At 35.2% G+C, this 23,083-nt stretch overlaps 1 protein-coding gene across 1 annotated transcript in view; it reads left to right on the top strand.

The window, feature by feature from the left end:
- Window positions 1-23,083, top strand: part of LOC126640159 (protein eyes shut homolog) — a 673,551-nt gene that overhangs the window by 504,051 nt on the left and 146,417 nt on the right. Inside the window, exons 28-29 of the mRNA XM_050315721.1 lie at window positions 8,457-8,621; window positions 15,470-15,623. Of these exons, the coding sequence (XP_050171678.1) occupies window positions 8,457-8,621; window positions 15,470-15,623 (319 nt within the window). The remainder of the gene's footprint in view (window positions 1-8,456; window positions 8,622-15,469; window positions 15,624-23,083) is intronic.

Below are 23,083 nucleotides of genomic sequence, written 5' to 3' on the forward strand. Positions count from 1 at the left end.
CATTTCACTTTTAATATTGATCATCTAATATCTGGTGCCAACTATATGACAAATTAGTCTGTAGTGTTATTCAGATGGAAGATTCCTCTTCAACTGACTAAATACAACACACACTGATAAAGTCTGAATATTTGTCCAAATTAAACTTGTATAGCCAATTACTCTTCAAGTATTTCTATGATACTTGGAATCGGAATGCTATTTTATGTGTTCAAGCACCATTGCAGAGAATAAAATTAAATTTAAATGGCAAAGATAAAACTAAAGTGACTGAAAATTCATTGATACCCCATAAACCAAAAGATGGCCTTGGAATTTTGATAACCGTAAGAATTACAAACAAACAAATAAAATATGTTGACATTTAGCTGACACACACTGTAAACCAACAGAAAATTAAGCTATTGGGCCCATTCATTTGTGTAAACAAACAGTTTTCATTACAATGAGTAATATACGATCTCTAGTACATCAGCTTATTATGAAAAATCTGAGTTTTCCAGCATATTATGACAGATGTCTTTTTTACCCCTGAAAACCAATACTTTACTTCATTCACTTCTTTTGGCAGTTCATTAAATGTGAATCTAAACTGAGAAAGCTCATGTTCGAGTGCACCTTCTCTGATATTTTACAGAACAAATATATTAATGAGGGAACTTCAAAAGATTTTTACAAGTCATTAAAATTTACCATAAAATGTGAAGGTGTCAGTGACCTTCAAAGCAAACCAGGGTTTCAACATCAAATATAGTAGGGCATTATGACAACTCCATACAGAAGTCTATTATCACAACTCCCACTGATATTAAAAGTCTGTCTTAGATTTTTCCTGTAATTGGGAAAGATAGAAATAGATAAATTAAGATATAAAACATCTTCATTTCCCTCCTAGATGGTACGGTTTTTAAAAATAGATAAAACTCTGGTGTTTTTGCAGGAAGATCATATTTCCTGTCAAATATGTTGAGCTTGAAAAAAATATTAGATAATAGCTTCCCAATTTCCTCTATGTCAAATTCAGGAAAAGAGTTAAGCGCTTATTCATCATTTTGAATGCAGGTGGTAAAGTACATCTGATTAGGTACAAGTATCAATTAGGAACATTCTTTCCGCTTCAAAATCCAATGCACTTAGGAGTAAAGTAATAAATTTTGGAGATGAAACTAATCAAACAAAAAAAGATAAATCACTGTGTTGTTTTCAAAACTATCAAAAACAGGCAGCAAGATGCTAATTCTGTTTGTGGTTTTGGACTAGATTGTTTGGGATTTTTTCAATACCTAACATGTTGACTATTTTTTATCTTTCTGTGGAGGTACTAGTTACTCCTATTTTCACATAATCTTGAGTTGAATATGATGGAATAATTTTCCTTTTTCTATTTTCAGGACAGCCTGTTCTACTTGCTTACACATCTCGTCTTACTTGACATGTCTATGTAATATCCAGAAAAAATAACAGCACTTAATAATTACACAGCATCTCTCATATGAACAGTTTAGCATGTTTTATGCCCATTAGCTGAATAAACTTCTTCTTATTCTGTGAGAAAGGTAATTTCCTTTCATTTCACGGACAGACAGGAGTTTTCTGAATTCTCATCTGCTGTAAACTAATGCACTTATAACTTGGCTGATATACAACAATCCAGGGTCTAGGTGAAAAAAGAAAAATTCTTTCCTCCTAAAATGTGAGATCGGAAGAGGAATATTGAGGCCTTCAAGATAGGAATATGAAAATTATATTTTTTCTTCTTATTATGGCTCTTTTTCCCAAAACATACGAACATCAAACTGCTTTACTGTGATCTTTTTTTTGTCAGATATGCAGCTAACTCTTGAACTTCTTAATATCTAAGGACTGCTAAAACTATCAACATCATTTTTTTCCTTGAAAAAAAACTAAGAGCATATTTTAATTGCCTTGATCTACTTTTTATAATACAGCTGTCAAAAGAGGAGGGTAACTCTACCCACTAGGTAATGATAATTGCTGTGTTTCAGATATCTATGGAATCATTCATATCCTTTATGTTAAATGTCTGCCTCTCTCTTTTTTTCTGTCATGCAATCTTAGTAGTCATACCAAGAGCAGAACAAGTCACACAAAAATTACAAACCAGATCAGGCTAGGAGGATATCTAGTTCAATATCCTGTCTCAGAGCAAAATCAGTCACACTTTGAAAAGAATATGTAAAACAGGATAACTGTGATTTTTTCCCCAACTGCATTACTTCAGCTTCCACCGGTCTGTGAGACTAGGATTTCCTGAGCTGTGGTTCCATCGTACTCTGTTGAATTGGTTTCCCTGTGTTGTTATTAATTTTTCATTTATTTTTTTATGTACTTTTGACACACATAATATCTTTTGGCAATAAATTACCCCAAACATTCTGCAAAAAGTCATTAAGAATATCATAGAATAAGATAATCAACCAGATTGGAAAAGACCTCCGAGATCATCAAGTCCAACCCTTGATCCAACACCACTGTGGTTACTAGACCATGGCACGAAGTGCCACATCCAGTCTCATCTTAAAAACCTCCAGGGATGGTGAATCCTCCACCTCCCTGGGCAGGCCATTCTAATGGCTCATCACTTTCTCTGTAAAAAATTTCTTCCTAATATCTAACTTAAACCTTTCCTGGTAAAGCTTAAGACCGTGCCCTCTTGTCCTACTGCTGGTTGCCTGGCAGAAGAGACCGATGCTTACCTGGCTACAACCTCCTTTCAGGTAGTTGTGGAGAGTGATGAGGTCTCCCTGAGCCTCCTCTTCTCCAGGCTAAACAACCCCAGATCCCTCAGCCTTTCCTCACAGGAACTTGTGCTCGAGTCCCTTCACCAGCCTGGTTGTTCTTCTCTGGACCTGCTCCAGCACCTCAATATCCTTCCTGAACTGAGGGGCCCAGAACTGGACACAGCACTCCAGGTGTGGCCTCACCAGTGCTGAGTACAGGGGAAGAATCATTTCCCTGGTCCTGCTGGCCACACTTTTCTTGATCCAGGCCAGGATGCCATTGGCCTTCTTGTCCACCTGGGCACACTGCTGGCTCATGTTCAACTTCCTGTCAATCCAAACTCACATATCCCTTTCTACCTGGCTGCTCTCCAGCCACTCTGTGCCCAGCCTGTAGCGCTGCAGGGGGTTGTTGAAGCCAAAGTGCAGGACCCAACACTTGGCCTTGTTGAACCTCATCCTGTTGGAAGCAGACCATCTCTCCAGTCTGTCCAGGTTCCTCTGCTGAGCCCTCTTGCCTTCCAGCAGATCAACACTCCCGCTCAGCTTGGTGTCATCTGCAAATTTATTAATTGTATACTCGATCCCTTCATCCAGATCATCATAGATATTAAACAGAACTGGGTCCAGCACTGATCCCCGGGGGACACCATTGATGACTGGCCACTAACTGGATGCAACCCCGTTCACCAGCACTCTCTGGGCTTCTGCTTTATTTTCATAGAATTTTTTAAACTCTTTGCATCTAATACTGATCTACTTGTATGGCAGTTTCCTTCAATGAAAAAATGAATAAATGTCCTGCTCTTAAGGATTGCTTATGTGACCCATTGCCTCTCTGTGCTTCTTCTGAGTCTTCACAATTAAATATAGTCTTTCTACCATTCAAAGCCTCTAGCAATCTGCAAAGAGATTAAGTCAGTCATCTGAATTCAGAACTCCTAGTTGATAGCAAAGAGCATTATCAATAAGACACTAGGTTGGCTTGATAAAAGAAGACTTATACATTTTATTTCATAAGGATTTTTTGCCTCCTGATGTAGGAAATCAGTTACAGTAAGCATAAGGCTTTTGTGTATTGAAACGAATGAAAGCAGAAAGAGTGAGATTTGTTTCATATTTTATTGTCTTGAAACAGCTGAACTCAGCTAATCAATTATTTAATAGGAAATGGTTACTGTATTTCTCTACTATTGTAGGTGTATATGATGCTTTATGAAACACCCAAGACAGATTTTGTATGTCCCAGACATAATCCCTAGGAATTTTCTGCATCATATTTATTTCACTTTGATTTTCTTCACACCGTGAACATGAGAAAAAAGAATACATTACTCTTAGGTAGTTAAATTTGGTTCCCCAGGATATCCTGTAAGGATGAGATGGATAGAGCAAATCATGTATTCATCAGTCCCTTGATATTGCTGCTTAACTGACTTTCTGGCTGCTGGGAACACATCCATTCTTGATAATATGGACAAGGTTTGCCGCAGCAGTCGGCAAAGTTTTTGCAGCTGTGCTTCTATTTTATTCTCTAAGTGATGGATAAGAAGAATAAGCAGAGAATCTGTCCATGTTTCAGATACCTGCAAGAGGATGTTTTCCACTGTAACTGAAACATGCAAACAGCAAATTCAGAGTTTAAGCCCCTGACTAAATATTCTGACATCCTGTTCAGTTAACATCTCAACTCAGAGCTGCTGTATTCATTTGGTTTTGCCTGAAGAAAATCCTCCAACAGGTCATTTAGTTCTGATACACAAACATCAAGAGTAAGAATTGTTCATCTACCTTCAGATGTTGCTGGTGTACATGTTTACATTCAAGGATTACCCATTTCTTTTCATTATTAAGGAGGACCAAGGACATGCAATGAAGTTATCTACCTTGTAGATTGTAGACAGGTTAGTCAGATGTTTGATCTGATCTCTGCTACCAGAATATGAATGCATTACTTCTGTTTATAAGATTTTGCGATGTTAAAATTACTTCTTCTTTCTCATTTGAATTTATTTAGTGATGGCTGGTGCAGTTGATAAGTCTTGCCATCTTCAACATTGGAAAGACTATTTTTAATAGAACTCAGTAGAATTCAGTACTAAGCCAAACTTGTCATAAAAATCAAAGAATGCAAATGGAAAATTAGATGATAGGAGTGGAAACAGACTGATTCTATTTTACTAGTAGTGGAAAACTCTGTTCTTCCCCTTACTCCTGTGTAAGTCAGAAAATTTTTATTTCTTCCACCATGATTGAGATCTACGAAGCTGTTGCTACTTGTGTTTGCTTGTTCTGAGTACTTACAGAGTCTTTAATGTATACTTATTTTACTATTATGTTATATTGGTTCCTGATCACTGACGTATTTTAGTATCTAAAGATGAAGCTTGTATGCAGGTAGGGTCAAGTTTTATCAAGTTTACATATCTAAAAATACAGTTTGGGTACTAAAATTCATTAAGCCATTTTGCTTATTAAGCAGGGATACACTCTGAGTTTAAAAGAACTGCATGACTTTGAGAATTTGTACTGTATCAGCTTTCTCAGTATCCTCTATTAGCATAGTGCCACATTTGTCTCTATTTAGTTACAGTAACAGGTAATATCTCAAAAAGTTACATTCTGCTCAAAGACCTTAAACCATTTTAATTGCACACTCCATCAGTGAAAAATTTCTGAGGACATGCCACCAATGTATGTGTAAGCATTTATTTATATATTACTTATATGTACTACTGCAATTCTATTTTTTTTCTGCAGCCCAGTGAATTGTCTTGAGCACCCCTTAGGGTGCACTCCACTTTGGAGACCACCACCCCAATGGAGAACTCTCCTCTGTGGTCATGGACAGTGTTAGATAGTGGACCCAGAGTATGATAAAGCAACTATTTCTTCTGTTAACCTGTCATGTGAAATAAATTAAATAAAAAATTACTTATTGCCAACAAACATCTTAAAATATGAAGATCTGTAAATATTGCTGGAAAACAGTGCAAAAATACTGTGGTAGAACCTTATATGGAGTTGTAGCTGGCACTGATAGTATTCCTGTTATTAGCTTACTGTAGTTCAGCATATGCCCTCTTTGGCTCTGATTCATGGAATCTACCAGTGTGCAGTCATGCTCTGTGCTGCATGGAACTTTAGCTTCTGCTAATTAAGAGTTTAGTAGAACAAGGGAAGTGGAAAAATTATTCCAGAATGGTAGCTTTACCCATAGTATTTTATCTGTGTATTTCATCACAAACCTAGATCTTAGGCTCTTAATACACAGAGTTAATCTGTTTTCTCCTACTTAGGCCCTTCATCCAAGGAGAGGACTAATCCCTGTGCTCTCAGTGACCTCTTTACTGATGTTGTAGACTCTCAACAGATGGCAGCTGTTGTACAGCTTTAGGGCAGAAAATGACTGCTTAAGATCAGCAGGCTAATAGCTTGCACTCAGTAGGGAGGAGGATGTGCTCTGCATCTTGGCAATTCTGGATGGCTTTGGTGGCCAGGTATGCATTTGTCTCTGACTCAGTCTCTATTTGCTGTATGTCTTTTGCTGATTTCTGAGAGGACTTCACGACTCTGAGGATGGAGACCTAGGCTGCTTTGGGCACAGCACTGCAGGTGTAGACACTACAGTTGAAACAACATTTTTTCTCAGTATTTTTCGCTGACCATTAGTGCAAAGACTTCTGGACACAGGGTGCTGGACTCCCAGGAAAGTGTTAAGTCTTTATGGGAGATCTCTCCTTTGAAGGAAACTATTCCTCTGACAGGACTGATGAGATTGTCTTTCCTTTCAAGATTGACCAGATATCCCTTCTCCTTCTTTCTCCTCTCCCCCTCTCCTTCACCTAGATGAAAGAAACTTCACAGAATATTATTTTTAATGTAGAAAATAAATTGTGGACAATTAATCTTGAAGTTGAGTACGTTTTTTTCAAAACTGCCTAATAAAAGACTTTTTAAGAGCCTTAACTGCACAATGTAGCACTGTATTATGAGTATTGAATTTCACTGAGATTTCTGAAGGCACAGCACCTGAAGAATAAAGATTAAGGTTGTCTGCACAGAACCTCTCCATGAAGGATAACAGATTCACCAATTTGTTGAGGTTGGAAGGGACCTCTTGAGACTATCTTGTCCAACCACCAGCTCAAGCAGAGCAGGATCACCTAGAGCAGGTTTCTAACAACCATGCCCAGTCAGGTTTTGAAAATCTCCAAAGACTGAGACTTGACAAACCTCTCCGGACAACCTATGCCAGTGTTGGACCACCCTCACAGTGAAAAAGACTTTTCATGTGTTCAGGTGTAAGTTCCTGGATTTTGATTTGTGCCCATTACCTGTCAAGGGCACTGCTGAAAAATGTTTGGCTCCTTCACCTATATCCACTCTGATTAGGTATTTACAGACACTGACAAGATCTACCCAAGCCTGCTCTTCTGCAGCCTTAGAACTCCTGGATCTCTCAGCCTTTCCTCATAGGCCCCAGACTCTTAATCATATTTGTGACCCTGCACTACAGTGGCTAGATCTCCTAATAATGTATCCCTTAAAAGTATTAATTTAATTAGACTAAAAATGTTTTCATAATTGTGCAGGTCTACTTAAGATTTGTAATATCTTTGACTTTTACCTAACACTCCAAGCAGTTTTTCATCCCATAGTTTTTCACTTTCTCCAACAATCCTGATTTTTCCAGAGCTATGACTTAGAAACACAACTTCTTCTTGCTTTCCATCCTGACTTTCTTTTGTTATCAGGAGTGTGAGGTATTTTTAATGACTGTTCTTCAACACATGCTTGTTTATCTGGGCTTTCATTTTGTCCTTTCTTCTGAAGTCCAATCAGATTCACAAACAAACAAAAATAAAAGAGTGACAAATTTTGAAAAAAAGATCCATGTATAGTCATGCCTATGTGTAATCACCAGTTCATTAAAATAAAAATTTCTTTGAAAAAATATTGCCTGAACTCAGACTGTTTTTCTTGTTGCTCATTCCTTATTCATATCCCTGGTGATGAATTTGAGCAGTCTTCAAGGTATATTGTTTAAATAGGATGCTTAAGGGATCAGGAAGACATTCTGCCTCAATTAGCTTTAAACTATTTTTCCTTATTTTAATGATATTATTATCATGGCTATAGGGTAAAAAAACCCCAAACTATAATGACTAAAGTAATTAATACAATAAATGTTGCAAATGCTAAGCCTTCATAGTTAAAAATTTTCTTTTGCAAACATTCATTTCCAAGACAGGAGTAGTTTAGCGGAAAAATGTATACATTGCCCAATGGCATCCTCATCATAATTTCAAGCTCAGAACATATGAGTATCTTCAAAATGAAGAAAACTTTTTTATTATCTAGAAGTATAAACCAAAAGTACTTCACAGGGAAATCATAGAACAGAAGTTCTGCATGGACACACCTGTAAAGACAAAAATTTGTGACAATCTTTTGAACTTTATTGCATCTTTTAGTTGTAGTTCCTCCTATAGTGGTCTTTTCACTTCTAATAACATGCAGATGCTAGAATATTTTCATTTTCTGCATATTTGATTTGAATACTTCATGCTCAGTGAATAAAATAGTTGATTACACTATTCACAGGTATGCAGAAGAATGGATATTTTAAAATGTGCTTCACTGATTATATTGCATTTTATTACTTTATTTTGTAATAAATTAATAAAATTATCTCTTTGTTATTCATTTCAGACACAACACTGTTTTTTCCATCCTTCACTGGAAATTCTTATTTGGAGCTACCTTCTCTGACATCTGTATCTGGGACCAGGACTGCATCTGGGCAGGAAACAAGCAATCTGACGACTCTGTACTTGACAGTGAAAACAACTTCTCTAAATGGCACAATCCTTTACAGTGAGTACCAATGATACTTGAAGCTAAGTATCAGTTTTAGCTCCTTCAGGTCCTTATTAACTTCAGTGTACATCAGCTGGCATTTCCTCTTCAAAAGCAAAATGGTTCATTAAAATGCAGTAGAAGCCTTTTGGTATTCTAATGCATGATGCATTATAAAATTCTAACCATTGTTCCTTGTGTTCCTCTGGAAAGTTCTTTAATTTATGACTCATTGAGCAAAACATAACTTACAACTGAAAATGCTGCTTCCTGACAGAAAAGAACATAGTAAGCATATGACTGCAGTTGTAAGCTTTACAGCTCTAAAATACAAATGTTGAAGAAGTTTTGAGCAACTTATTACAGAGAAACAGCTTCTCTAGAGTTGGGTTGAGTCTTCCTTATTAAAATTTTGATCCTGGTTCTGAATTCTTGATTTACAGAGCTATCTAAAGTTCTGCAATTTTGCCATATTTCACAGTATTTACTGTGATTTCACACTTCAGAGGATTCTTTTGTGGTCCCCAGAGAGTTAATTCCGGACCTGGATGTATGCCTGTTAATACTACATAAAAAAGTTGCTTCTTGCCTGCATATTTCATTCCTCAATATATGGCATAAACTTACTTAGACAGAAGTATGATTGTCACTAGTCAGCAAGAAAAAACAGCCTTCTCTGCCAGTTGAGTATTTTATTGTATATTTTATCTTGCAATTTCTGTCCAAATAGAAAACATGGAAAGTGAGGTGATTTCTTCCTGAACCCAAGAAGAAATAGAAAAATATGTTTATTTGATAAATTTACTCCAGGTAGGCAAAATCGTTAGGAGCGTTCTCAGTTCATTCGCAGCTTCCTAGGTTTTCTCTACACAGAGAAATCTTTTTGATACACTATAAATCATTTTGATTATTTTTGGTGGGTTTAAATTAATATAGAAGTAACATATGCAAATTTACCTGCAATATATGCATATCTGTAAGCCAGGGTTAAAAGTAATATAAGTTTCGTGGCATTATTTGGTTATGCCTTTTATTATTATTTGTACTACATTGTATTTAGATGTGAAACACTGTCCTCTCAAATGGAACATTTATGTTTACTGCTTTTCAAAATAGTATCTTAAGTCCTTGTGTGTTATAGTTGAGCTTTTGTTGCAGCTGCCTAAGCAACAGTGCTGCAGAATTTGCTAAGAATCATGGATAAGTGGTTATGTGGCAGTTCTTTATGTTGAAGTGTTTTATACTTGTTAGTTATTTCATTTTCAAGAGGAGTTATTCACCCTTGAAGGAGAATTCAAGGAAGGTCACTGGAAGTACTTTGAATATATTTGGCATTTAGTAATTCTGTTTGCCTCATCACTGCAAAGTAATTGGCTTTCAGCCAAAGTTAAAGTAAAGCTTGCTATCGACACATAAGCCCTAAGTAAGCATCTCTGTGACAAAAAAACAAACAAAACCTCCATTTTATTTTCTAAATCACATAACCTTATAGCAGTTCAGCTATTCCATCATACTACCTGTGGAAAATTGTGAATATGGTGTTTTTGAGGTGTTTGTAGTTATTTTGTTACAGCAGTATTTGAGAACTTCACATTCTTTAGAACATTCGTCTTTCCACTTTCTGGAAAGACAGAACGGCATTAGTGGAAAACCATGTGGTTTTTCACTTTCCAGCTACCCACATGTGAGACCTCTATGGGCAGTGTCACAGCTTCCTTCTTGTCCTTTCCTGAACCCAGAGAGAAGGAAGAAGGGAGGATAAGGATGAATGGTACGAGTTCAGTTCTCACTGTAACACTGAGCTGAGGTAGCTACAGGACCTTGGAATAATTTTTACATCTTTTCAAGCAGTTGTTTCATTCACTTTTTCTTCGTTGGTTCCCAGTAACACACCATACAACATACAATACATTCCCATTCCCCTTTTTATACCTAAAATGGGACTTAACTAACTTGAAAACTCCACTCTTTTGGTGACCGATAGGTTTTCTACTAAGCTTAGATTTCTGTTAAGCTAAAAAAGAAATTTGGATCTCTTGCTGGCTGTGAAACACAGGCACAGAAAGTAATGGATGACTGCAGATCTTGTAGAACTCTAATACTGTATTTAACATTAATTGCTATTTAGCTTTACAATTCTACTTAGACTTTATCAGGCTTCTTTTCTTTTTTTTTACTATTTCTTTTTTTGCTCTCTATCCCTCTGGTAATTGGATTCCTTTTCAAATAATAAAAATATTTGTTCTTATTGTCCATATCAATATTCTTATTTAGTTTAAATTACTTTAAAGTACAGTATTATATAAATTCATAAATAAAAATATCTCTAGTGTTTTATGGATGAACACCATGTGTCTATACAGATTATCTGGAATTTTTTAATTATTTTAATTATTTCTGTATGCAGGCCCCAAGCTCTTCTGTCAGATAAGTATATCCTTTGCAAGTTCCCTCACATGCTCCCTCTGTTCTTCTTTCATCTCCATTTTTTGCTCCTTGCTCTTTCTTTCATTTTCCCTTCTAACAACTTCAAAAGAGGAGCTGCTGTTGTCAGCTGTTCTCTTTTTAATAGTAGTACAACTCATGCTTCTACTGCTGCTTTTTTGAAGCTATGTTGCCATCAAACATCTGAGGAATGAACTGTCAGCAGAAAGTAACTTGAGCACTCACTAGGTACAAGAACTGCAGAATTAAAAGCGTTAATATTCCCAAAATTTTCAGATTCTGTTAATATATGCCTGTTAACAATGGCTTCATAATTAAGGTTACAATAAGTTTTAGACATTCATAAAGCAAAAATCCTTTTTGTCAAAATAATTTTTTTAATAGGAAAAATATCACAGTGATCTGATTCTTTGAGATGTATTTTACTAGAAAATACTTACAGATTTTTATTACTTTTTTAAAATTAGTCCACCTTCAGATTACACATTTTACAAACACACCTGTTATTACCAGGTGGTGATGAGGTTACATCTGTTTCTCTGGTAGGTAACTAGTAAACATTTAATTACACTGAGAAATCTCAGACAAGATGCTAATGATATACAAATAGATTTGAAAGACAAAGTATGCACAAGAAGATTATTAAAGTCAGAATCATAAAATAAAAATTAGTGAATGCTCTAAAATTTCAATGCGTTGTTGAAATACATTTTAGCAGTTAGTGCAATTATGTATTATATACATAAATATATATAAGAAAAAATATATATAGAAAAGAAGCTTACTTAATAGGCCAACCAGTGGGCAGAGTATGAGATTCAGCAAATGTGTTAGGCACATTTTTTACTAAATCACACCACACTGTTGCTGAAAATAATTTTCCTATATGATGCTTTATAAAATCCTATTTGCAAGGATTTTATCCACGTTTGGTTGAAAGTAACGAATCCTAAGGACTAACTGTTGTTTGTAGAGGCAGCCAAAAATAGATTGCCTGCTAGAAACATGGGGAAAGAGATAAGATACTATAGAATCATAGAATCTTGTATGAGATTTATAGAAAATTACTTTATATGTCAGAGGCAAAGAAGCTAATGCAAGAGGAGTGGCTTTGCACATTATTTTTAGTAGATTATAAACCATCATCTGTTTTAATATAAAGAAAAATATAATGTTTTCATTACTCCAGTATGTATTTAAGAAACATAATAATGGTAATAGTCAATGAACTAAAACTGTCTGACCTTTTTGTAGTTACCTTATGTTTAAATTGTTGGTAGAATGTGAGAAGGTTTCTGTTTCAATACGTCAGGAGAAAATGTTTTAAAATATACACAACTATTACATTTGTTCCAATAAAGATTAGTCATAATTTGAGAACTATTTATTTGTTGAACATAGTATGCATTCATACACTCCTTATTCTATTCCTTAAAGATTTTACTTGTTTACATGATTTAATTTCATCAACATGGCAAAGCAAATTGTGATATTTAGTCACAAAGCAACATAAATTGTAAGTGGTCATAAAAACCTGATTCAGTTGTAAAGTTTTACTTCATCATTTTCACTTTTAACAGAGTCGGCATAATGCTGCTCACAATCCCTTCAAGGACAGATTGTTTAACTCCTACTATATATGGTAGTCTATAACTTCTGACAGTTGGATTTTAGATATCACAGCCCAAGTTTATAGCATTCCTTAAGGACAGCAGCTCCACTTTTAGATGTTGTGCTCCTAAATTATTTCCTGTGTGCTCGGAAGCTCTGCTCTCCAGATCTACCCATATTCTACTTTCTCTTCTGAAACTAAAGATGGGCACTACAGGCATTTCAGTTGTAGTCTATTTGTCTCATTTCAGCTGGCATTCTCAAGCGGAACATTTCACAATATTCCTCCTCTGTGTCAAAATATATTTTTGCTTAAGAAAGCATCACCCCATAGTATAATGGAATTTAAATCTGTTTTTTAGATAGGCAGCCATTTGAACCCAGTGACCACTTGCTGTCATCATACTGAACTACAAAAATAGCCTTCCACCTTGCAGTTTCTGTGGAAGGATAATTGCTGAGATCTGGTTTCTTTGACCTGATCCCCTCACATAATTTCTGCTAAGATCAATATATGTTACCCCTGATATTCAACAAGATTTTTTCTGCAGAGGTTCCTGACCTCTGTCTGTTCCCAGAACCCAACTGTTTCGTTTAGGACTTGGGCTTTTGCTTTGAAGGTAACTTCCCACCATATATGCTAGCTAGTATATGCTCTTTCACATTGTCTTCCCATGTTCACTATAGAAAGATTTAAAGGACTCTCCTTTCAAAGGATCTCATACCACCTAGCAAATAATATGAAGAAGGCTCTTAGTCACCTGTAAGTGTGACTTAAAAGAACTCTCTGGACTTCAAGCAGTAATGCTCACTGAGGTTTCAAGGAATAACTCTGCCTTTGGGGGATCTGTCTGAGATTTTTTAATTAACTGGTAATAATGAGGACCTTCTTCCAAGTTTTCACTAGTGGGCAATGTGAGTGGACAGAGTGACTCACTGGGAGAAGATAAAAAAGCTGTTCATCTGTAACTAGACTTTTTCAAGGAATGTTGTTAGTATATACATTCACAACTCTCTCCCATTTTATTCTCTCTGAATTCAACGTAACTTAGAGATTTACTTACTGGTAGAAATTGGAAGTGTCAGGAACAGCATGTGCAGGAAAGGGAGAAGATAAGGAAATAAATGATTCAATATGTGTGTACATCAGTTACATAAGGGTTAAAAAGCAGTGACTCTTTTAAAAATGATAGGGTAATATATTTTGAAAGAGAATTATTGGACTAATGTAGAAGGAAATCATAAAAGCTAAAGGCATAAAATCCAGTCAAATTAAAATAGCTTTGGATTTAATTAGGTGTTCAGAATACAAAATATTTCTAGGCATAAAAGACTTTCAGTAGGTCATTAGGATTTGTAACAGACAAGAAATGTTATGTTGACTAGAAAGCTGCTCTCGAGGAGGGAGCTGATGTTGTGAATTGTTTATACTATGAACTAGATAAAAAGAAATGATCAGGCAGTTGCAGACACCATTGCCTCTCTCTATCTGCTAAAAGATTTTTGTTTCCTTTTTGTTTTGTCCTGCAAATTAAAGGTGATAATTTTCTCTTTACAAATTAGTAGGATATCTAAGTCCCAAGTGCACTTGCATTCTTTTTACCTTTCAGAATAAAAAGGCTAAGGGATGTTCTAAGTTGTGGCTCCCTCCAACAGCTCCATGACTGGGCCTCTCTCCTACCCAGCTGCTGAAAATCAGCCCAGATCCCAGACCTTCTGACCCACCACAGAGACCTCCTACTCACTTGGCTCAGGGACACATTCCCTCAACACACACACCCATCCCCCCAGCACTCCACAGTCGGGGTTCTCCAAATACCAGCATTTGATACCCATGCTGGGACCTGGGGCCTCCTACTCAAAGGTGGCCGTACATCAAACAAATATATGCAGTAAATTCAATTTCATGACTAAGGTATTGAGTTTTAACTTCAGTTAAACATAGTGAAAAAACAGATTAACATTTTAAGTTTGTCTTAAAGGGGAGTAAAAATTGTAAACAGGAAATGTGTCTTACCTTCTATCAGAAATAAATATAAATTCAAAGGGCAAATTCATAAATTAAAAAAATATATAGTTTGCTATTATAGGTGTCAATTCTTCTTTTTGTAGATGTGCCATTGATTGTTTAAATACAAATATTTTGCTGTCTTATTTACAATTTATAATATACTATTTAGGAGAAGTGAACTTAAGCATCTTTTTATTCTTAGTTTGAGCTGTGCAAATAACATAGTGTGAGTGATGTTTTGTAGATAATCTTTGTTCTCACCAAGTCTAAAGTGTATCATCAATTGGGAAAGGTGAATTTTTCATAGTCTTAACAGATATCATAATAGAATTAGATCAGAATCATAGAATCAGATGGGTTGGAAAGGACCTCTGAGATTATCAAGTCCAACCCTTAAGAAAGGGTTTCTATAATTTCTGTTTTCTATAATTAATTTGAGAATCTGAATGAATGTGATTTAATTTTTTTATTGTCACCTCTGTCATCTTACTGATACTGCTGTATATGCAGAAAAGTTCATCTTCGTGAATGTAAAGATCTCTGCAAGAATTATGCAACTACAGTGGTATTAAGTAAATTTTGTTTTGCAGTTATTTTCTTTTACTTTTAACTATTATCATTTGATACAGGGTTTGGGGTTTTTTCTCACAGTCACTCAAGAAGAGTCCTATATACGGATAAAAGAGTCCTGAATGTCACACAGGCATTGTGGTTGGTGATGGTGTACCAGTACTGTGAAATAGTTTTTTGAGGTCCTATTCTTTCAGAAGTGTGACTATCTCCATTTTTGCTTTCAAAGCTAGTGAAAGGAATTTTGGAGAACAGTTTCTTCACTTGTATCTTGTGGAAGGAAAACCAACCGTTCGATTCAGCTGTGGAAACTCTCAGAACATTCTGACTGTGTCCATCAACGAATCTGTTAGCAAGGGTATACTTATCCCTATCACAATAAGGTAAGAATTTACCACTGGCTTACACTAAAACAGTTTTAGTAATATATATTGAGTAATAAAGTGTGATTCCACCTTTTTTTTTTCCCCCACAATCTAGACAAACCATATTGGAAAGCAAAATTTCACTCATATTTGGAAACCTTTTTCATAAGATAGTCTCCTTGATTGAAAATACATTTTAGTTCACTCTAAAATTTAAGGTTATTTTAGTCCTTTGAAGAACTTATGAATCTTTGAATCTCCAAATATTTTTACAGATACAGATGTAGTTGTTTTGAGAACTGAAACAATTTAAACACAACATTGGAGGTTACAGATGGGGAGTTCATAATTTATGCTTATTAATTTGCACACTGAATAAATTAAATTTCTTGTCAGAATTCTAGTGCTAAATATAGGACTGATTTATTGTTTAAGATGAAAAATTAAAAGTGGGCATACTAACATCTTCTCACAGTGCTGGGTGGACTTGGTGATTTGAAAAGTCTTCCAAACTACACTATGATTTCATAAACTGTCTTATCTACATATGCAACTGTATGTCAGCATTATTCAATGGTGGCTGAACAGTACTGTCATTTTTAACCTAGTACATACAATAGTTCCCAGAATGATTCATGTATCATTTTGAAAAAATGATTGGTATCATACCTTGGTAATGTATTAACTCTTTTCTAGTCATGGAATTTCATATGTGGAAGCTAGGTAAACAGTAAACAAGAAATAATATAATTGTTGTGTTATATTTATATTAGCAATGTTAAAAACTGGTATTCAATCTTCAAAATCATTTTAGAAATAATTCTAACACCCATATAATTTCAAATTACTGTGATGGGGATAATATTTTATTTCTTACGTAGTTAAAGTATAGATATAATTGCTGCACCTAAACTGGAAATATTTGTGAGTGGAGGGAACTTACTGCACAAATTATTAAATTAAAGGTAGTTCTAGCTAGGACTATTTTTGCTGTTAGAAGATAGTATGTGAAGGAGACTGCAAAATTTTCCTTGAAACATGCACATCAGACTTATCAAAATGGCCTCTTACTACAGAAACAAGAAAATAAAAGCATAATCTTAAGATTTTGTATGTTTGCCTTTTGAGCTGTTTCTCTATGATGTAAATGTTGATAAATTCTAAAATGATGGAGGTTTATTGATCTCAGTATATAGAGTAGACTGATATGGGGAAAAGAGACTGTTCAGGGTGGCTGGGAGTGGGTTTGTTAGAGTTTATCCTTACTCCACAAGCTTTACCACTTCTTTTCAGAAACAAACTTGTTAAAATATAAATCCTCTTTTCAATATAAGGAAGTATCTGCCATTTAAGACTCTGTTTCATTTCCATCTTATATTTCTTCTCAGCCACAGGTCTATACATTACTATTATGTTCCGTTTAAAACATTAATTTTTTTCCTTTTATGCTGTCTTTGTGTTAATGTCTAGTATTAATGAAGCAAAGTCCCATAGCATGCATTCAAATCAAATTACTTATTAGCTGAGAGTGTATTTATTTTAGGATTTTTGTACAGGTTGTAAAAGTACATAAAATTTACAAATTAAATTCTATCCCTTCCTCTCCTCATGATCTGGTCGATATAGAGTTTTTTCCCCTGGGAAAATACTTGATAAAAGTATACAGTTTGATACTAGTAAACTATTCTAAGGAAGAGACTACTCTTGTGTGAGACACTGGTCAGCTGATTGTCCTGCACTGTATTAGCTGTGGTAGCATTACCCTTGCTTCATAAGATTAAGACATTAAAATGCAGTGCAGATTTCAAAGCCTAATAATATCTCAGCAAAAAACGCAGTTAATGGCAATGAAAAGATTGATTCTCGTTACAGAGTTCAAGTTCATACTGAAAAATAAATTTATTTCCAGCTTTTTCTACCTTAAAATTAACACCTGTGTATTTATGGCTTCATTCTCCATGTTGTAACACTAAAAAGTAATGTCAGTTCAATTTACACATTACCTTTGTTTATTGCTATTTTATACTGCTATCTTTGAAACAGTGGCATACTAAATAACTTGCAAGGTATGATTGTAGACTGTGACTGGCAGGGATTTACATGCATTGAGTTTATGGTCTTAGCCTTCAAAGCGACGAGTGATTATTCTTACAAGCTCTTCTGAAATGTAGAGAAAGCAGTATATCCTTCCCCAATCAACAATAAAATCATGATCCTTCAGTAAGCATCCCTAACCTTCGCCAAAGGAAAAAGCAAACTTAAGAAGGCATTTGTGGCCCCCCAAGATCTTGTATCATAGGTGATAAAATATGAATTCATGACAAAACCAAATGAATTCATGACAAAAACAAATTTGTGTTCTCAGTAGCTGTTGGAGATAGATAATTCTATCTGTATGTTTTACCTGCAAAATTATTGTGTGGGATTTTTTCCCTGTAATATAGGGAAAGAAAAAAAGACTAGAATAAATACCTATTTTTGTTACTGTTTGAAAACTTGCCATTTGGTGGACAATAGTACTGTTATACTTGACTTTGAATAAGTCTTTAAAATAATATTTGACAGTTATTCCAGTTCTGGATGCAACTATAACTCCACTGGTTAAATGCCACAATTAACACATCCAATAACATCCACAGAAACCGATTGTTGTCTTGTCAGACTTATTTCTTTCTAGATTCACCATGTGCAAGAAAGTAATACATTATCATAGTTTACAACTAGCTATTCCTTTCTCGTAACAATATGATTGGTTTCCTTAGGTATGGCCATTTTTTTCAAACCTGATGAAGATTAAATGAGTTATAAATGTTCAGTCATTGTCTTATGGTCCTTGTGAAATGAAACCTTTATGGAAAAAAGTCAGTAAAACTTGCTTACTTTTTTTGCCTTGCCTAAAGATATTAGAAATGTGTTTAAATGCAGTTTCATTCATTGTTTCCATTTCCATTTATTTTGGAATTATTTGATTACTAGTTTGAAAATGTGTATTTCTTCCAGTTTAATTTTCTGTGATTTCATAATTGAGGTTGTATTGATCTTTTCAGTTAAAGCTTTGAGAACATACTGGAAATGTAGTTTGGATTAGTTTTATGGATTTGTTCTTTAAAAAACATCAGTTCAAACGCATTTCATTCCATGTGTGGGCTCTGAACTGTATTTGGCTGATGCAAAATTTTCTCTGCTTTGTGGTTAAAGTGATGTAACTGTCATGGGAGCCAATGATGTTTCTTCAGTTCAGTGGTTGAAGGAAAGTAAATTTAACAAGCAAAGATTGAGATAATCAAGTCACCAGGATTTTGATTTTTCTTGATAGTGGGGTGAATTTTAGCTTTTAGAGCAGGAATACTGATATTTTATAGACATCTTAGACTTTTCTTCTCTAAATGATATTTTTTTAAATTGTATTTCCTTAATAAGTTTATATTGTCTTTTCTACACAGTAATGGAAAACACTGGATCCTTTTCTGTTTGGGAGATTCTAGGCAAGGATTAATTAAAATCTTGCCTGTATATGATAACATCACTCTTTTCCATCTTATTTACCTGCAGAATTTTCAGAATTGTGCCCATCCCCACAGAGCTAGATCATAGTATTATGAACATTAACATTTCATGTATTTTCCAAGTGAACATATTGAATGTAATTGTTTCCAGTTTTCTGTCACACTTTAATTAGTAGAATAAATGAGAGTATGGCTGAGAAGGGCACCTTTAGCTGTCTTTAAAAGAGTTTATTTGTTAAATACATTATTCAGTTGTTGTTGTTTGGCCAGCTCTCGCCTAGACCATGCAGTGGTACAGAAGCTGCTGAAGTTTATTATTTGGTCTTTCACCTTCAAAAGCAGATGGCACATTCTGAACTGTGAAAGTCCTCAACATGTTTTTGTACCTCCACATGGAAACTTTGGCAAGATGTAATGTACTAATCACAAACTACATGATTATATTATCAGTGTCCATGATTTTACCTGCACTCCTACTTCCTCCTTTTCCACAGAAGAGGAAAACAGTTGTTTGAACTATTCTACAAAGTCTTTTAATGCATGTTCATCCTTAAAATGTTTTTAAATGAATATGTAAATCACCATCCATACAATCTGTTGGTTTATTTTGAGTCATGATGTTTATCCATTTCATTTTATTATTCTAGAGATATGTAAGTTTTCAAATTAGCGTATACTTTCAAGTCATCTTTTTATTAGTATTACAGGTGCTGGGTGCTCTACATAGTGTGCAAGTATTACTGATTGCATTAAATCAGTAAACAAAAAAAATTACTAATTTTCTTATGCCTTGCTATTGTTTCCAGTATTATCAATTACCTATGAATACAGGGATTTTTTTTTAACGATTTGGAAACATCTGAGCAGCAGATTTTGTATCTGAGCAGGTAACATTGTGCAGCCTAGGCTTCATACTTGCAATACTGACTTCCAACATAACCAGTTGTGTGATGAATGATAAGGTGTTTTGGTAGAAAACTTGAGCCATCTTGGTGCAATATCGCCAACACCTTATCACACCTCACCTTTTTAGAATTGTTTGAAGATTAACAGTGAAAGCAATCTCAGAGACATTTAAGAATTTTTATTCTATAATATGAATTTATGGATTGTTAAACACAACACATTTAGATGTGGTTTTAAAAAGCAATATTTTACATACTCTATACTTAATTTTTAGGTCAGCATATACATGAATCATACCCATGTAGATGTTGTGTTGCATAGAACTGGAAATACTGTGGGACATTAAGTATATTTAATAAATTTTAAATCAAAGCTCTAAATACTTTTAGAAGGACTGCATATACAACTATATACATTTAAGTTTACTGCCTTTTCTATAGAAACTGAAAATTTTGTAAAATTATCATCACACCACTATAAGATAGGAAAGTTTTTGCAGTATATGCCTATATAATGTTTATTCTCTGTAAGCCTTAATCCCAGTTCCTTCAATCCAGCTGTTACAGTTTTACATAGGTAAATCACTACATATGTTATTGAGTCCCAAAATAGTTCCCTAAGAGATGTATTACATCAAAGTAATGCATATAAATTCTAGTATATGCAATTAAAATTGAAAACAAAAAAATTGGAACATTAGTATCAGCTAATTAAATCATTATGACTGGCATACTAGCTGGAATAACTCAAGAAAATGGATTCTCATAGAGAGTATAAAAAAGATTACCTTTTGGTTTTGTTTCAGTTTCAGATTTTGTGTTTGAACCAAGCATTCAGTGTGTTTAGAAACATAGGTCACTTTCTGAAACATTTTTTTTTACTTTCATTCTGCAGCAGAATGCAATATTTCATCTGTGAACAAACCAACTGCTATGGCTATTCAAGCTCATTAGCTACTGACTTGAAGTGCAGATGTTTGAATTCCTGTACACTTTATGCTCTGGATTTACACTACATCTTCTTAAATTAACTGACTTTACAGGAATATGTCAATAATTGAAAAAGACAGAATCACAAGATTGTTTAGGTTGGAAAGGACCTCTTGAGATCCTTCCAACATTCCTGCTCAAGCAGGGTGTCCTGGGTTCAGCTGGGATAGAGCTAATTTCCTCTCAGCAGTTGATGTAGTACTATGCTTTGCATTCAGTATGAGGATAAGTTTGATAACACATTAAAGTTTTGGATTTTGCTAATTCATGTTTATCCTAAGGATAAACAAGGAATTGTTTTTTGTGTCTCCTACTCTGCCAGTAAGGAGATATAAAAAACAAAGAAACTATGAGGGAACATGTCCAGGACCGGTGACCTGAATTGGCCAAAGAGATATTCCACACCATAGAATGTCATGCCCAGTGTATAAAAATTGGGGGACTTACCCACACTGGAGGGCTAATGGAGCTATGGAGACAGAGTCTGGCATTGCTTAGCAGGTGGTGAGCAACTTTCTTGCACATCACTTATTTTTCCTTTTTTTTATCATTATCTATTACTATTATATTCTACTATGTTTGAATTATTAAGCAAATGATAATGTGGGGGGATAGGAGGTGGTGTTTAATTGCCAGCTAGGCTTAAACCATGACACAAAGACACATAAAGAATGTAGGACCATGTCTGGTAAGTGTCATGGGAGAGTGGAAGGCTTAGACAAAGTTTTAAAAAGCAAATCCTTACCAGCGAGTCTTGAGGTGCAGAAGGGACTCCCTTGCTTTCTAAACTCCTTCTCAGGGGAGGGTTTTGGTGTGGCTGAATACTATCTTAGCCTCGGACTGTGTCAGTGGTTTAAATTTAAAGGAATTATAGATTAAACCACTTTGTCCCACAAGCTTTAATGATGGCAAAACAGATAGATTTATATAAATGAATTATTTATTATGACAAATTAACAAACAAGTGAGCAGACAAAAGATCCCAATAAGAATTACTTACTACACAGTGTAAAAGTAAAAAAACCAAAATCTACTAGTTGCTAGTAAAAGAAACAATCATTAAGTAGAGATTTATATAACTCACCATATGAGATAGCAGGCAGATCTTTCTCTTAAACCCCGAGGAGTAACCATGAAGAGGCATCCCTGCTTCACGGGAGAAGCTCCACACTTCAAGGAAGTATGTGGAAGAATCTGCTATGTGGAAGTTTGGACTGGGCTTTTATAGTTATGAAGTGATGGACTGGTAGTCACAGATTTACAAGCTCACAAACTAGCTTATCTGTCAAATCTTGTTTCAAAAAAGGATATATATTCGAAGTCTGGTGAATCAGGATGGTCTTAGCATAATTTAACACCAAGACAGTTATCTGACCCAGCAGCTGAACTTGCATGATAGTTTGCATGATGGCCTACGTGATGGCTTGCATAGTATGCATTATTGGATTTTAGGTCTGTTCAGGGTGGACTATCCTGTCACAGTAAGGTTTTGACTATCTTAAAGAGGGTCCAGTCCCTTACTCAGCTTTGTGCACTTTTGTTGAACTTATTCTTGTTAGTCATATCTTTCTTGTACTGTGGAGTTCAGAACTGGATACAGCACTCCAGATGTGGTCTCACTATTGCAGAAGAGAGGGAGAAAATTACCTCTTTTGACCTGAAGGACAGTCTTGTCAGTAAAGGCTGAAGTAAAGAAAGCAGTAGGTATCCCAGCCTTTTCCAGGCCCTCTGTCATCTGATCCCTTTCCCCATTTAGCAGTGATACCACATTTTCCTAAGTGAAATACTTTCTTGTTGCCCCACATGCCACTTACCATAGTCAAGTGCAAGTCAGACATAGCTTTCATAAACCTATCCCTGCAAGATCAGACAGAAATCCCCATAGAGGCAACCCTAGAGAATGCTGGGCATAAGCACTGTGACCAGGACAAGCAAACAGGGTGTGACACATCAGCCAGAATGTGGCATAGCAGTTCATGTGGAAGGGTACACAGGGAGGATGCCTCTTTAAAGAGGAACATGCCATTGGCCAAGTGGAGAGACTTGAAGTCCACGTAACCCAGCAACCAGGCACGTC

The sequence above is a fragment of the Myiozetetes cayanensis genome, unplaced genomic scaffold (assembly GCF_022539395.1).
Source record: "Myiozetetes cayanensis isolate MyiCay16 unplaced genomic scaffold, myiCay2020 scf2-11, whole genome shotgun sequence".
In the NCBI taxonomy this organism is placed as follows: domain Eukaryota; kingdom Metazoa; phylum Chordata; class Aves; order Passeriformes; family Tyrannidae; genus Myiozetetes; species Myiozetetes cayanensis.